The 16,915-nt window shown below is 46.4% G+C and overlaps 1 protein-coding gene across 1 annotated transcript in view; it reads right to left on the bottom strand.

Annotated features, from left to right (window-relative positions):
- The window catches only part of RSPO2 (R-spondin 2), a 169,234-nt gene extending 152,958 nt beyond the window's left edge, over nucleotides 1–16,276 (bottom strand). The window contains exons 1-2 of the mRNA XM_060243323.1: nucleotides 16,090–16,276; nucleotides 15,263–15,546 (exon numbers count right to left, since the gene is read on the bottom strand). Coding sequence (XP_060099306.1) covers nucleotides 15,263–15,356 — 94 coding nt within the window. The 5' untranslated portion in view covers nucleotides 15,357–15,546; nucleotides 16,090–16,276. The remainder of the gene's footprint in view (nucleotides 1–15,262; nucleotides 15,547–16,089) is intronic.
- Nucleotides 16,277–16,915: the final 639 nt, after the last annotated feature.

The following is a 16,915-nucleotide window of genomic DNA, read 5'->3' as shown; positions in this document are numbered from 1 at the left end:
TGCTGGTCAGAGTAGACCATACTAACACTGGTAGATGAATGGTCTAACTCTGTATAAGATGGTCTAACTCATCATTTGTTAATTTTAAATATTTGGGAATGAATACAATTGGGAAAACACTGGATTGGATCCTGTGTGTAAGGAAGAAGTGGATTTCGCTGATACCCCCCATGCCACAGGACACCTCCAACTCCCTGCCTCGACCTATTCCTGTGGGAGCCTCCATCCCCCAAGAACAGCATTTAAGGGGGTGTTTGAGCCTGACATGTGACAGACGGATCAACAAAAATCACTCCCCCTCCCTTCTTGTACATATGGAAATTTTGGGTGGGATCCAAGCCACACTGGCAATGAAAAGAACTTCCTTGACTGTTGTTAACTACCAACTTACAGGCAATTAAATGCACTCTATGGCATGTTTTGTCTGAATCAGCACACATTTGCTGCCAGTGACACTCCAAATATGTCAGTTCCATAAATTCACCAGTATAAAGGCTTACTAGATTGCCCTCCACAGCAGCCAGTCTCCCACTCCATACTCCATCCCTAGCACTGGTTCAATGGAACAGCAGAGGGAATGATGAGTGAACACTATGACATCACATACTGGTGAACATGATGTTCTAGGAATTCTGCCACTCTATGGTAAAGACTAGGGATGGGTACAAACCAGGAAAATGGTGGTTTATTTCGTTCGTGGATCATTTGATTGCACAAACCGAATAAACCAACTGAACCACCGTGTTCCCTAAACTGGTTAGTGGTTCATTGGTTTGTGGTTTGGCATGGCAGGGGGAAGGAGGGAGAGGAATATAAATGCCTCCCCCTCCCTTCTGCAGTCCACAGTCTCTCCATTGTACCCTATGGTTGAAATGCGACAGCCCAGAAAAGCCCACAAAACAGCAGATCATGCAGGGTGAGGTCTCCCCATTGGCTCAGCTGGGGTTCAGAGGAAAGGCAGCTTGAACTGCCTTCCCTCCCAGGATTGACTTCCACAGATGCCCTTCCCTTGAACTGTCTTCCCATGCCTTCCCCAAGGTGGAAGCCTTGGGAAAGTGGAAGAGGGCAGTTTAAACTGCCTCCCCTCCCAGAATCAGCTTCCACAGGTGCCCCATGGCTGCAGGGCACCTATGGAAGGCAATCCTAGGAAGGAAGGCAGTTCATGCTGCCTTCCCTGGCCTTCCCCAGGCACCTGCATCCATGTAGTGCCTGAGGAAGCCAAGGGTAGGCATGAACCCTCCCGGCATCTCCCACAGGATGGTTCAAGGGAGGGATGGTTCACAAACTGGCCCTAGTTCATGCATGAACTATGGTTTGTGTTTCAGTTTGTGCCCATTCCCAGTAAACATAATAAAGACTGTAGGAATTCATGAAGTGTCACTGACTGCATGACATAATTTCCGGGTTATCACAGCATCCATGAGGAGCGTGGACTCTATGCCATTATATCCCCTCCCCTAAACTCTGGCTTCCTTAGATTACACCACAAAATCTCCAGGAATTTCCCACCAACCTGGAGCTGGCAACCCTAGTCAGGACAGGCCCCAATGAGGTCTCTAAGGACAAAATAGGCCTGGAAAGGGTCTCTCCCCCTGCCTTTTACTAGCAGAGCCAAGTTTGATTGCCTTTTATAAAATCAAGCATGATTGCCTAGCAACAGCCACTGCCTAGCAGCTGCCCCAGTGGGTGGGGAAGAGGAGCAGACTCAACCAATGGAATGCAACAGAACTTGAGTGGTGGTTCATGGGCCAATCACTGATGCAGTCAATAGGCGAGCCAGGTACACAAGCACAGATACCATAGTTAGCTTTCATATGAATATATGTAGCCTGAACTCTACTTGATTGGGTATTCATTTCACCATGTTCAAAGAAACTTTGCTCCTGCTTTGTACTGAGTAATGTATTAAATTTAATGGGACTGCTCCACAGCCCTATTCTGGATTGCACCCTTCATTAGCTTTTTCTTTCCCCACCTCTGTACATTAAAATGAAAATGTCCCGTGTAATGTGACTAGAACCCACATTCAACATCAAAATGGAGCTCTCCAAGTGAGGCCAACTTTCATTCTAAGCGCCAAACCATCAGCACCACAAGGCTCCACTCCTGAAGAATTAAACAAGCATGAGAAGCAAATGGGCAGGTTTTAACAGGCATGAAGCAGTTGTTTAACATTAAAACTATTTTTGATACACCAGAAAGGCAAAGCTTATTTCCAATTTGAAAGAATCGCTGCAAAATGTGTGTGTGTGTACTTTAACTGCTGAACTGCAGAACTGACATTACAAAAATCTGAATGGTTCTCTTTTCAATAGGATTTTTATTTTTAAAAATATATATTTATCATATCATTGCATGAAAGGGGGGGGTGTAAAGTAAAGAACATTTCATAGATTACTAAGTGTAAATCACACTAAAAATAAAATCAAGAAATTAATAGTCTTCGTTAATCGTGTGCTGTATCTACATACTAACTGCATGTTATATATACCGATAGTGCCCAGATATCTTTCAGAATGTGCAAAGGCCTGCTTGCAAAGAGGATATTTAGAACAGAGAATCATCTGGAAGATAACAGAACTTTTCCAACAGCCATTTTCACTATCCAAACTTCTCCCACAAATGGTTCTCCATTCATATACAGATCCCAAATATGTGGAAACATGAGCTTGAGGCTATGTCGCATGAATAATATAATATAGCTAAGAAATCAGCTGATTCTAGATGGAGTTACTGTAGAGGATATCAACAGGTTGGGGATGCTATCGAGGCTATTTCTGCTGATAAGACATCCAGGTTCAGAATACCTTCAGCTGGTTCACTAGAGGTAAATACAGACATTGCTGCAGTTTTCCATGCCTTGACCACAACTAGATTTGCTGCTGCAATATGTTCATATACAGATCCCAAATATGTGAAAACATATCTACTTAACAAGATCTTCAAAAATTGACTTGACCAATAAAAAACCCTGAGATGCAACTTGCCAGTTCAGAAAGAACTTCCAAGCTTGCCAATTTGTTCCAGAGCAAATTCAAAGTGCTAGTACTCTGCTGCCATATGAATCAGCTGAATTGTTGAGATCACCAAAGGCCTTTTAATGATAAAGCAGGTGGGCACTAAAGACAGGAACTTCCTATCCCATCTCTGTGGTGAACCTTCTCTGTTGAATGCCCTTGCTGCATCCCTTCAGCCGATGTTTCCCTCTTTGGCAGTTCCGGTACCAAATGAGGACTTTTTTTTCCAGGTTTCTGACAAGACTTTGTGTTATTTTGCTCCATTGCTCTTCTTTCTTGTTACAGACGCAAGTCTTGCTCTACTGTTTGGTTGTTACTATTGAAATGTTAACATTGCTGACTTTTTAAATGATTCACTGTTCGACTTTAGGATGTTTTTAATAAACTGGCAAGAGTACCTTGTGTGAGATTATAAATCTCTGAAATTAAATAGAAGTTTAAAAGCCACTGAAGGAAGTCATTTGCAGTGGTTTTGCCACTCTCCCACCTAAATCTCCTTCTTCCGAAGCAGCTTCACCAAGCAACATGTGCCCTACATCACAGGTTTAATCATGCATTTTTATACCCCATCCCATGATACACATGGAGGCCCAACAAGTTGTAAGGAGATGAAGAAAACAAAGTCCCTACCTTATATGGCTCAATCTAGGAAGGGAGAACTATTTAAGAAATTGCATGCAGCACACCTACCAGAATGAAACTCACTAAAAGCGTGCTTTGCACATACAGACCTACGAACATGCAGCTCATTTAGCTTTTTTATTTTATTTTTTTAACCCCTGTATTGTAATACCCATTAGTCAAGAGAAATGGTAGGTTTGGTTGCTGTTCTCGACTGGATGCAGCTCCGCAGAGAAGTCCTCCTATGCCAGGAATTTTATTTCATTAAGCAAGTGATATTATGGAGCATCTGAGATCACATAAGAGACACAACAGAAGGCCAGAGAGGTTCTAACTGCCAGTACCCCACAGTGCGTGCCTGATTATTTGCAGATGCGATGTGGGGTGGGGGAGAGAGAGAAGAATTGTTACAGGAATTTTAATCCTGCATTTTGGCTTTACACAGTCAGCATCACATATAACCTCGGCTATATGCACGGATTAGCCATTAACATCCTAGCGCACATTTTTTTAAATTAGCTGAACAAGCTGCATTTTCCACAGACCGCAATAAAAGCCCCAGGAGTGACAGCACAGACTAACTTTCAATAAGTCAACTGTCAACACCGATTCTATTTAGTTAATAGCTGAATGTCCGACAGGGAGCTGAGTGGGACTCAGTCTCGCTGGGGCAGGTCGGTTGTCCTGCAAGGACAACCATTGCTCTAAGATCAGCTGGAGAACATGAGCTCAATTAAAACCAGCTTATGGGGAGTTGAGACCAGAGGGGGGTGGGTTTGAATAATTCACACAACGTGGGTTAGATCTCTATTCATTTCAGTCTTCCTGCTATGCACTTCTTAAGCTGTCTTGCAAAAGGCAAAAAACATTACTATCACCCTTTGCTGTCTAGCCCGGCTTCTAAAGTAGTTCCACATTTAATTAAAGACACACTATAGCTTTTGTCAGCACAGATAGTTTGGTCAGTTACTGGGGGGGGAAAAGAAAGACTGATGTCATTTTAGCCACACACCATAAAATAAAATTCTGAAACCATCTGTTGGGAAGTAGAGGACTGGAAATGGGGAGGGGGGGGGGGGGAAGAACAGAAGAAAATCAGAAATTGAAGGAGAAAAGTCTCAATACATAGCCCTGTTCCTAAAGCTAATGGTACTTTGGGTTCATAATATTGTTTGTTAATCACTACAATATGTCAATGCAACACCTTAAAAAATCTTTGACTACACAACACTGTGCTTCACTGCTCACAGATCGCTTTAAAATATTTAGGGGAACTATGAAGGGGTGGAAAGAGACTATTACAGAAAAGACAACGATACCTAAATGGATATGTGCTTTTTTTTTTAGAGAAGAGAAAAACATGTCTACACATTCAGTATAGAAGAGGTGAACCAATTATGGCCTAGAGCCTCTCTCCCAAGAAACTTTGCAATCCACTAGATGGCTGAGACACCTAAAAACATTAAACGGTTCAGGGACTATCAATAATAGTTTAAGATGCACATCATCGTCTTCATCAGCTCTGGAGTACCACCAACACTGGAATCAGGAAGAGCCAGCATCCAATTTAGGGCCCTCAGAAGTTGAGTAGAGACCAAGATGTGGCCTTTAGGTGTGTGTGAAGGGGGGGGGGGGGGAATTCCCATCTTATGTGCTACAAGACTTTCAAAAGCAAACGAGAAGGCACAGGAAGCTGTAGTAAAATGCTGTCTTCACTTCTGCTGCTGTAAGAAAATTCCATTTATCCACCATTCACAGCTTTTGTGGACCAAACCATGAAGATATGTTAAAGATATTAACAAAATTACTATCAGGGATGCCGTTTTAAAACCAAAATCTCAGCTCCTCGCAGTTTTGTTGAACATGCAAATGAGACTCTCAACCAGGGGTGGCCAAAGTTGCTCAATGCAAGAGCCACATGGAATAAATGTCAGATGTTTCAGAGCCATAAAACATGAAAGTCAGATGTTTGAGAGCTGCAAGACATGATGGTCAGATGCTTGAGAGCCTCAAGACAGGAAGGAAGGAAGGCAAGCAAATAGGTATGGGAGACGTGGAAAGAAAGCAACTTTAAATGCATTCTCCATAAATGCTGGCTCAGAGAAGTGATTTAAAGAGACAAATGCCTTCTCCAAGCTGGCTGATGTGATGGTGGGGGCTTTGAGAGCCATACAATGTGTGTGAAAGTGCCACATATGGCTCCTGAGCCACAGTTTTTCCACCCCTGCTCTCAAGTGACCTCTGTTGCCATTTTCCTCACCCTTTCAGGCAGGATTCCTGTGAATAACAAATGCAGGCCTTGTTCAGACGTTGGACAACTATCCGCATGGAAGCCCCTACAGAGGGCATAAAGCATATTTAGCCCAGCACAGACACATCAGACACACATCATTACAGGAAGCATATGGCTACCCATCCAGAATTATTTTCCAGAAGTAACTAAAATAATATTGTTGCCGCCTCCTCCTTTTTTTTGAAGAACACATCATGCTTATTTATTAAATTTGTATCCCGCCCTTCCCACAAGCAGGCTCAGGGCAGGTTCTACAATATATAAACAAGAAGTTAAAACACAGCATATTAAAATTACTACATTAAAACATCCGGAAAATTCAGCAGCAATAATTTGTGCCTCAACAGATCCAGTTTCAGTTGATCATTCAGGGACCTTGGGGGAGGCCTAACAGCAGGGAGATGCCCGCTGCCTCAACAAAAGGTAGCAGCCATAAGCCAAGTAGGGTTGCCAGCCTCCAGGTGGGACCTGTGTTCCATCTAAGCTTCACAGTGTTGAGAGCAGAAATTCTACCTCATGAGCAAAAAAGGCTAGTAGCATTAAAGTTGTGAGTGAATCTACATTTGACTTTCTCATAAATTAGGGGCTTTTTTAGATTACTTCCATAATCCTGTAAAAATTCTTTTAAATTATATTTAAACTATATTTTAAGAATAATTTACACATTAGAGAAAACGGAATCAAGCCAAATCTCACCCACATGGGGAACATGTATATCTGCCCCAGTCTACTATATTAGTAGACCTGGCCTCCAGAGAGCAACTACCCAACTCTTTCCATTACACTGATAGACCAGTCCTCTGGAGAACAGGTCTACCTGCCCCAGTCCACTATATTGATAGATTCAGCCTTGCCGGGGGGGGGGGGGGGGGGGGAGGGGAGACTCTTGTTGTCTACTTTTCTTTTCAGAAATATGACAACCAGCATTACAGGTCACGTATAAACAGAGGAAGAACAATCACTTTCAGAACTCTGCCTAACGTAAAAAACAGGAAGTTGCTTAAATGTTATCACCCTACCCAAAATACTTATTTATTCAAATATTTATATGCCACTTTTCCCTGTGACTCAAGGCAGCTTACAGATCATACTGAAAAGCAGCATATGGGCATGCAAAAAAATTATTTTCCCAGCTCCATTGTACCCTATGAAGACCATTATAATCAATGGGCCCAACAGGTTACAATGGAGAATCAATTTGAAGGTATCTGGGGCTGGGGGCTTTCTTTTTAGGTAGAGGTATCACATTTCTAGCATAGCTTTTGGTGCCTCTCCTCACAAACCTTCCCAATTTTCAAAAAGATTGGACCAGGGGGACCAAGTCTATAGGCCCCAGAAAAAGGTGTCCCTATCCTCCATTGTTTCCTTGCACCCCACAGAGGTCCCTGTCCTATCCAGTCTCTATCCCCAACAGGTTTTCCAAGTCCAGCTCAAGAAATCTCTGGGAACATTGGGGGTGAAGCCAGGAGCAAGGTTGTGACAACCACAATAGAACTCCAAAAGGAGTTCTGGCCATCACATTTAAAGGGATCACAATCCTCTTAAATATCTTCATTCCACTGGAAATAATGCAGGATGGGGGCACCTACTTTGGGGGCTCATAGAATTGGACTCCCTGATCCAATCTTGAAACTAGAGGGGGGGCTTTCTGAGGAGAGGTACCAGATACTATGCTGAAAATTTGGTACCTCTACCTCAAAAAACAGGGCACCTCCCCCAAGCCCCAGAAACCCATGATTGATTCTCCATTATAACCTATGGCAGGGGTGTCAAACGTACTGCCCAAGGGCTGGATCAGGCCCCCAGAGGGCTCCTATCAGGCTCATGAGCAACTCACTGTCCTCTGCATCCTTCTCTCTCTCGCTTCCTTTTGCATCTCAGCTTGCTATGCCAGGCTTGCTCAATCGCACAAGAGCTACAGAGCAAAGTCTCTATTTTCTTGGTTGGCTGATCAGCACAACTAATGTATAAAAGCTCACAGTGCCCAGCCATTTCATGTTTTCCCCTGGCTCAAAGCATTGACCATGAGATTTCAGTAATGAATGTCAATAAATCAAAAGTAGGTTTGCAACATACAGATATGCATCTGAACAGCACATTCAAGATTGCTACAGCTCAGACACTGTCTCCAGATTTTGAGGCAATAATTCAGAGCAAGAGGTATCACTTACCAGAAACGGTTCAATTAACAACATAGTGCAAGAGTGCTAATCTAGAGCATATATTTTTTAAAATCTGTAATGGTGTTTTGTCTGTGTTATTTATAAGGTTTAAAACTCTACTACCTGGCATTACATTTTATGACACACATGGCCCAGCCTGACAAGGTCACATTTATGTCAGATCTGGCTGTCATAGCAAATGAGTTTGACACCCTGCTCTATGGGGACCAGTCTCCATAGAGTATAATGGAGTGCCCAGCAGACATTCCTCCCCACCCCGCTTTCTGATAATCCTGAAACAGGGGGAGGGCTTCCAAACCGAGGGATCTCCTGCCCCCAACTGGGGACTGGTAGACCCAATACCCCAAATCTCCAAGAGTCTTCCACCCTGGATCCAGCAACCTTACTCCCATCCTCCAGTGGTGGCCTGGGGAGACCTGGCAACCCTGCAAAGAGTACAGGATTCCTTTCATGCAGCAGACACCAAACGATCATTCTGCATGGTGGAATTTTGAGCACTGGGACTGGCTCATGGAGCAAGGCAACAGGGTTTAGAAGCTGAAGCCCCTTTCCTTTCTGGATAAAGAGTTACATCCAAACAACCTTCCACTGATGAAAGAAAGGCTGAAGTGATACTGCCCTGTTCCCTTTTCCACTACAGCCCTCTGACCCCCATGGCTTTTTCTCCGCAGTGACCCCATGGCTCCCAGCATTACTTTTAGGCGCTGCAGAGTGCTGCTGGAGAACAGGGAGGGACTGACCCACTTCTGCTAGTGGAACACCAGCTAGATCCAACCCAAGCCTCCTTTCCATGCATCTAGAGACAAAACTTACTAGTTTATACAAGCCTTGCTGGACCAGACTAGTAGTCCTACCTAGCCCAGCCTCCTATTTCACACAGTGGCCAATCAGTTGCCCTGAAGAGTTAACAAACAGGGCCTAGAGGTCAAGGCCTTTCCCTAATGTTGCTTCCTGGCACTTGTACTCAGAGGTTTACTGCCTCTTGATTTGGAGGCTTCCTTTAGTCAGCATGGTTAGTAGCTATGATGGGCCTCTCCTCCATGGATCTTTCTAATCCCCACTTACGTGGCCTCACCCTCAAAGCCACACAGAGAAACCAAGAACTGTCATTAAATCAAAGACCTACTTAAAACCTTACCTACTCAAACCCTTAACCCAACCCAACTCTTAAACATTGCTTTCTGGGCATCAACGTTCTACAGAGAACAATTTGCATAATACAAATCCCACTCTGCTCCCTTGGCCATCTCTCACACTACCAATGAAGAAAGAAATCAAGTGCTCTTTAATTCTTCCTCAAGGAATAAATTTTAAAAACACAAGCAAAGTTCTAACAGACACATACAGAACTGTCCACATTTCACCCAATGCTAATGAGAGGTTTCATAGGTAAAGCCAAATTATACCATCTCCAAATGGTTCAGGAAGACCCTTATAAAGGGAAAGAGATTAAGGACTGTACCACTGCATATTGAATTAATTGTCTGTTTGCAGTATGTATTATCCTGGTGTCACTGCATTGTTTTCTACATATGTAATACCAATATGTTTTCTGCATTGTATCTGCATTCTATATCATGTCTAAAATTCCATGCTTGTTTCCAACTGATTTCATTCCACTCCTAGCGCATTGCTTATTAGAGGTCTCATCCTACCGACTGTATCAACTTAACATGGTGTTAAGGTGTAATCCACCTTAAGACTCTGTGAGAATGGAGAACTATAAATATATCTTAAAAATAAATAAAATGGGGAGGCAAGATAAATGAATTGCAACATGAAAGAATTGACATGGAAGTAACAATTAGGAAATGGAGAATGGTTTAAGGAGATGCCTGGTCTCTTCAAGACAGAACCGAGACCGTTCCTGCAAAAAGCAGATCACCTCACCAATTGGATGAGACAAGACATTTACAGTAAGATGGTATTAATGCTAGAAGCACTGGTACCACAGTATTATGAATTCCTGCTCTCTCTAGCAGACACTCCAATTTATCACCAAGAAACTCATGTCTTGCTGCTCCCTAAAGTAGGAACCTCTAAGAATCACCCACATCAGACCATGCTCAGCATGGGCATGTGTGAATCTACAGGGAGAGAGAGAACAGGAGGCAATAAATGACTCACTTCCTGCTTTCACACTGATTTGCAACATATGAAGGCTTGTGACATGTTTCCTGTGAAGAGATGCATGTGTTCCCAATGCGAAAGCATACAAGCCCGTACTTCAGACGTGATATAGGAGGGCAGAAACAAATAATCAGCCTCCTTTTTTCACACCACACCCCCCCCACACACACACACACCCTGTGAGGTTCATGAAACTTCATTTAAAGGAAACAGAAAATAAAAATGTCTCCTGAAAAACCTAAGTATAAACTATCTCCTCACCTGGTCACCTATGGTGAGTTCGGAGCTACTTACTGGTGACCAGCTAGAAACCTTGGTGCAAACAGCTGAAATATTAACAGACACATGAGTAAGCAGACTAGTAAAAATGTATGCAAGCTTACTGAAGACTTTTTTTTGCAAAAGATGCTTCAGTAAAGCAAACCTGGCAGTCCAAGAGAGCAAGCCAAGCTATAAAATGAAAGAAAGAAAAAATGAGGGAGTAAGGAATTGTGGGACTTCTGCCCTAAGTTGTACCTGGAAGAAAACTACATCCCTGCAGTCGTTTCTACATGGGTTATTGCCCTGGATTCGCTGCTGGTGGGAAGCGGATATTTCCCTCCTCCACAACGTTATGGTGCCTTCATGCACCTTCCCAGGGCTTCTCCCATTCTGCCCTACAACTTGCTTTATTGCAAAGTTTTGTGGGAACTGCAGCAAAACCCGGATGGCTGCTGTGCAGGTGGGCATATTTTCCTACCCAGATGGCAGCCATTTCCCCTAAACATGCCCCCCAGCAGCCATTTCCTGCCCCGGCCACTGGGGGGCTCTTATTTAAAAACTGGCAAATGAATGTGGTTATATCAATACCGCATTACACCAATGTATATACCAGGTTCTGTGAATTCCCAGTTTTCATTTTTAAAAAAGAAAATCTCTATCCCCTAGTTATGGAAATAAAAGGGAGTTTCCACAGTGGGTTTTTAAAATTAATTAATTTATTTACTTTAAATTTATATCCCGCCCTTGTTCCCCATTTTTCGCTGCCAATAGGAGTATCAAAGTGGGTTACGATCACTTCCCCCTCCTCTCCCCACAACAAGTACCCTGTGAGGTAGGTGGGGCTGAGAGAACGTGACTGGCCCAGGGTCACCCAGCAGGTTGTGTGTGTGGGAGACACGGAATCAAATCCAGTTGTGCCAGATCCGAGTCCACCGCTCTTCCCCACTACACCACATTGGCTCTCTCTTTCTCCTCCCTCTTCCCCCCCCCCCGGTTGGCTTCTTAACTGCATTGGTTTACCCCCTCCCTTATGCATATGACAGCTGTTCTCCCATGCTTTCATTCTGTTTTTCCAGAGCAGTTTTGTGGATGTGATTTAAAAAACAACACATAAAAACGCAAGAGCAACAATGCTGTGTAAGAGAGGAAGAAAAGCAATAACAGTTAAGAAGCAAAGTTGGAGCGAAAGCCCATAAACAGAAAAGAATGCCTCCCCAACAAACTAGGCTAGAGACTGTTTTTAACTTGAAAGCTGGGGATTCAGAAAACCTGTTATCATGCATTGCAATAGTCAATTTCCAGAGGAGCAGGACCAGCTCTGCCACTAGGCAAACTAGGTGATTGCCTAGGGCGCCGACCTTCTGAGGTTGCTGAATTGGGTACCCCCATTTGACTTGGTGATGTTACCAGTGCAGGAGCGGGACGCCAGAAGTTAGCTTTGTCGAGGGTGCCAGACAGTCTAGGGCAAGCCCTGCAGGGGAGGGAGGGGGATGGCCAGTGCGGAGGGAGTGGGGCAGTCATGCAGGAGCCTGGTTGCCGCTGTGCTGTATCAGTGGTGGCAGCAACAGGGAAGCCACACAAGCGTGTCCTCTTTGTCAAAAACTGTCTAAACCAGGGGTGTCAAACGCCCGGCCCACAGGCCAGAACTGGCCTGCCAAGAGCTTTGATCAGGCCCATGGGGCGCTTTTCTCTCCCTTCCTCCCCCTCCTGAAGCTAGGAGGCTGAGTCTCAGTTCCCAGCTCTTCCTGCCTTTATTTGCTGGCTGCTGCAAGGAAAATGTGGTGTGGATTTTAAGGTCAATTCCACATTTTTCTTGCAGCTTTGCATTTGCTCTGCAATGGTTTCAAATGGAGTGGAGATGGTTACATTTTCAGCATTCCTATTGCTAGCTGAAACTCATGATTCCTTGCGTCCTTGCAAACAAGTTTGTTGCTTGCAGCGCTTATGTCTGTTGAATAGACCTAATCTAGTGAGTACTCCAACATGGGAACCCACAGCCAAAGGGGGATATTATACTGGAAAGGCGTTGCCTATCTGAGTAGACTCGGGTGGGGGAGAAGCTTACAATGCCATTTCATTGTTTCCACAGAGTCAGAGCTTTGTGCTTTTTCTTGATGTTTTATTTTTAAAATTGCACTGCCAAACTCCACTATTCCCCTACCTTTCTAACTTAAACAAACACTGGAAGAGTTTTAAGCATGTTTGTATTTTAAGCTTAAAAATAATATCTTTAACGGTGTTTGTGTCCATTATAAAGTTTATATCTCGCTTATGGCATTATATTTTATGACAAGCATGGCCCGGCCCCACAAAATCCCATTTGTGTCAGATCCGGCCCTCCTAACAAATGAGTTTGACACCCCCAGTCTAAACTACTACGTTTTCCCCAAGAGTCAACTGTGTTAATTTTCTGAGGTCCCTCAGATCTCATATTGCCTTCAACTACAGGCAAACAGAGGCTTATTTAAACTGTGGTTTGTGACACAAACTCTGAGTTAGTGTTGGGGCAAGGTAACAAAACCCTGTTTGTGCATAAACCCCAGTTTCCCTTCCCTGTGCCTCCAGCAGCAAAAAAGACATTGAACACTTTCACACACAAAATAATGCACTTTCAGTCTGCTTTGCAATTGGATTTTACTGTGTGAACTGGCAAAATCCAATTGCAAACAGTCATTGAAACGGATTGAAACTGCATTATTTAGCTTGTGTGAAAGTGCTTAGTTTGTTTCTCACTCTCCAAGCTGGCCAGAGCCAAATGCAATGCTTTTAATCTCTGCACTGTAAAAAAGCAGAAGGGAAAGAGTTTCCCTTTCTTTTTCTCTGTAGCCCAAGCCAACAATTTGAAGTGGGAAGAAAAGAAAATGGGAGATCAGAAGGAGGCTCTTTATTCTCCCCCCCCCCCCCAAAAATGAACTTGCTGGGCACAAAGCCAAACTTCCCCCAGCAGGAAATCAGAAGCTGACTCCTAGTTTACCCCTCACCTGATGGCTGCAAGTTTCTTGTTTCAGTGAATACACACAAACAAGTTGTAAAAAGTCCATCAACTCATCGGCTGCCTGGTCACTGCTAAGGAACAGGGTGTGAGCAGAGCTGGCAGGTGTTTGAGCAGCCCTAGTCTAGAGAAGGGAAGAACATCAGGAGTAAAAGTGACATCTGTGAACTATGACCAGCTAGTGGTTGAACACTGACAAATACAAAAGAGAGACCATTTTTTTGTTTTGCAAAACTTAACAGGAGATCTGTCAGACACACACAAAAACACAATAGCATCAAGTTCGCAGAGATCTGTTGTCAGGATGAACAATTTTCAGCTGTGAGCCTACAACACAGAATGCCCACAATTATTGCCACTGTTATCCCAGTTATTGCCACTGTTACCCCAACCATGCAGCCCTAGCCCTCTTCCTAAAAAGCAAGTCTCAATGAAATCAATAGGACTTTCAATTAACTTCTGTATAGGATTCGGCTGGCTTTTTTTAAAAACAGAGGGAGGAAACTAGTCCCACCATGATTAATATACTGGTTGCTCTTTAAAGCATGCTGCAAGGAGACGTCTTGCAAACTAGTCGACTTGCCCTATAAACCCTTTGAGCTCTATGTTTACAGCATCATGCCTTCCACATCCTCCGCCCCCCCCCCCCCCCCCGTCAAAAATAAAGACGTTATTCAAAGAGTCCCATTGAAAAACTTGACCTCTGCTATTTCAACTAGTCCAGAGGGACCAGCCGACAGGGAGGCCTGGAACTGTCAATGTGGGACATCTAGAGCAAACTTATTATCTGTAATTAGCTCAAATTTCCGTTGCTTTTGCTAGAGCTTGCTGCTTATGCACTTCAAGTTCCCATATGCAAAGGACTGAGTCCTTTTCTCCAGGGGAGTTTACCTGGACCCATCCTCACCCCTGCATTTCATTCCTGCCATCATCAGCAGAGACTGGAACACAGCTGAACCTGAAGCCCACACCAATGGGCTATAGCAGTTGGGGGAGGGGAGGGGAGGGGAGGGGGGAGGGGGGGCATCAATTGCACAACTGTAACTCATCCCGATTGCAACTGCTGCAAAGAGAGCTGATTAAACAAGTAAGCAGTCTACATTCAAGTATAGATTGAGGTGGGTGGCCAGACTGGTCTGAAGCAGCTGAACAAAGTTTGAGTCCAGTGGCACCTTTAAGCCCAACAAAGTTTTATTTCAAGGTACAAGCTTTTATGTGCAAGCACCCTTCTTCAGATACATGTGTATTCAAGCCTATTCAACACGCACCTTTACAGTCATCCACCCTTGCCCTGCAGGCCCATTTACTCGGGAGTAAGCGCTACTGAACTCATGAGGCTTCCAGCAGCATTTCCCACTGAAGTACTTGAACGAACAGGACTTCACAAGTAAGTAGAAGACTGCATTCAGGAACAGGAGAGGAGATTCAAAGGGGGGACCCACTGGAGGGACATAGTGCAATCCTAAATACCCCTCCATTTAGCATCCTCCGTTAGGGTGGAGTAAGTAACCTGAGAGAAAAGGGATCGTTTCCTCTGGGTTCGTGGAGGAGGAAGAAAATGATTTGGGGGGGTCATGCCGTGAAGTGTGTTAACTCTCCCCCCCCCCCTTCTGCGTTTTAATCCGGGTTAAATAAAGCTCAAGAGCTTTCCATTCCTGGGCACCTCCTCTTCCCGGCTAAGCAGGCTGGAGCCCCGGGGGGAACTCCGCGGCAAGCGGGCCGGGGTGGGAGCAGGGCGAGGTGGCCCGGCCGGCACGCTACTGACCTCTCTTGCTGCGTCTCCAGCGGCCGCCTTGGCAGTGGCTGTAATCCATGCAGTTGAGGATGATCAGGGCGCAGGAGAAGAGGCGAAACTGCATCCTTCGGCTCCGGGCTGGGGGGACTCGCCGCGGCAACGGGGAAGAGAGGGGTGTGCAAAGCGGCAGCGGCGGCGGCTCCGAGGAGTTCGCAGAAAAGCCCCCTCCTCCTGCTCCTGCTCCTCCGAGCGCCGCTCACACGCCCCTTGGCGGATCCCGCAAAGTCCCGGCAACTTCTTGCATCTCCTTCGAGCTGAAAGAGAGAGCGAGAGAGAGCAATCAAAGCCAACCGGCGGACAGCACGACAGCGAGCGGTTGCCATACCCAGGCTGCAACACCCCGCGCGCCTCTGCTTCCAGAGCCGCCGCGCCGCTCACTTGCCAGGCACCCCGCCGCTGTCACTGCCGTCTCTCGCAAGGAGGCACCCTGAACGCCGCGCTCTCCCCCGAAGACGCGGGCATCGCAGGATCGCCGCCCTGATCGGCCGGGAAGGGGGCGGGGGCGGGAGAGGTGGAAGCAGCACGTGGGCGCTCACTTTCTGCCTCCCTCCTCGCGAGTAAGCCCGCCCGACCCCCAACGAGCCGGGCTTGGGGCGCCCTAGGATCGCGCGCGGCGCCGAGGCAGCCTCCCCTCCTCCTGCGACCCACCCGCAGCAGGTCCCCCGGAGCGCCTCCAGCTGGCCGCCCCAACTCCACGGACGCCGGAGAAGAGCGAGCCCTCTCCGAGCAGCAGCGCAGCCGCGGCGCAAACGCTTCCCCGGCCTGAGCAGCCAAACGCCGCCGCCGCCGCTCTTTACCTCGCCCCGGCCCCTTTCCCCGGGCGCCTCAGCTGCTCCCTCGGCAGCCCGTCAGGCGAGCTGGCGAACACGTGGGCCGCCCGGCAAAGTTTGGGGGCAGCCTGTCGCCCCCCTGCGCGCTCCCCGCCCCGCCTGGCCGCCACTCGAGGGAAGCAGCAGCCCCGTCCCTCGCCAAGCGCAGCTGCCCGGCTCCTTTCCCGCTACTTCTCTTATACGAGGGCAGCGAATCCCAGCCCGGCCGCCACTCAGGGCTAGTCCGCAGGCACCTCGCACAGGCCTGCAGGCGGCGGCGGCGGCGGCCGTAAGTAGGGGGCGCTGTCCGCCACCGCATCTGTGAGCCGAGGCGCCCGCCGCTTCGCCGCCTGCCCCAGGGCCCCGGACGCTCGGGCGCACGGGTGGAAGGCCCCCTCCTGTACTTTTAAAACACTCGCAATCAGCGGCTGGAGCAGGGGTGGCCAAAGTGGCTTCACATAAGAGCCATGTAAAATAAATGTCAGATGCTTGAGAGCCACAACACATGAACGTCAGATGTGGGAGACGAATGAGGGGAGGTTGAAAGAAAGTAACTTTAACTTCAAATGCATTCTCCAAACCAGCTGACTTGGCTTGGAGAAATGATTTAAAGAGAGAAATGCCTCCTTCAAGCCTGCTGCCAGGGTGGTGGGGGCTTTGAGAGCCACACAATGTGTGTGAAAGAGCCACGTGTAGTTCCGGAGCCACAGTTTGGCCACTCCTGGGCTGGAAAGAGAAAGTTCCGGGTGAAAATCTGCCTGGTGTGCAGCTGTCAAAGGCATTAGGGGGTTGAGTACCCTGGAGGTACCTCAGG

Source organism: Heteronotia binoei, chromosome 7, assembly GCF_032191835.1.
Source record: "Heteronotia binoei isolate CCM8104 ecotype False Entrance Well chromosome 7, APGP_CSIRO_Hbin_v1, whole genome shotgun sequence".
NCBI classification, from domain to species: Eukaryota; Metazoa; Chordata; class Lepidosauria; order Squamata; family Gekkonidae; genus Heteronotia; species Heteronotia binoei.
The sequence above is the reverse complement of the archived record's forward strand: the minus strand, read 5'-3'. Positions and strand labels throughout refer to the sequence as shown.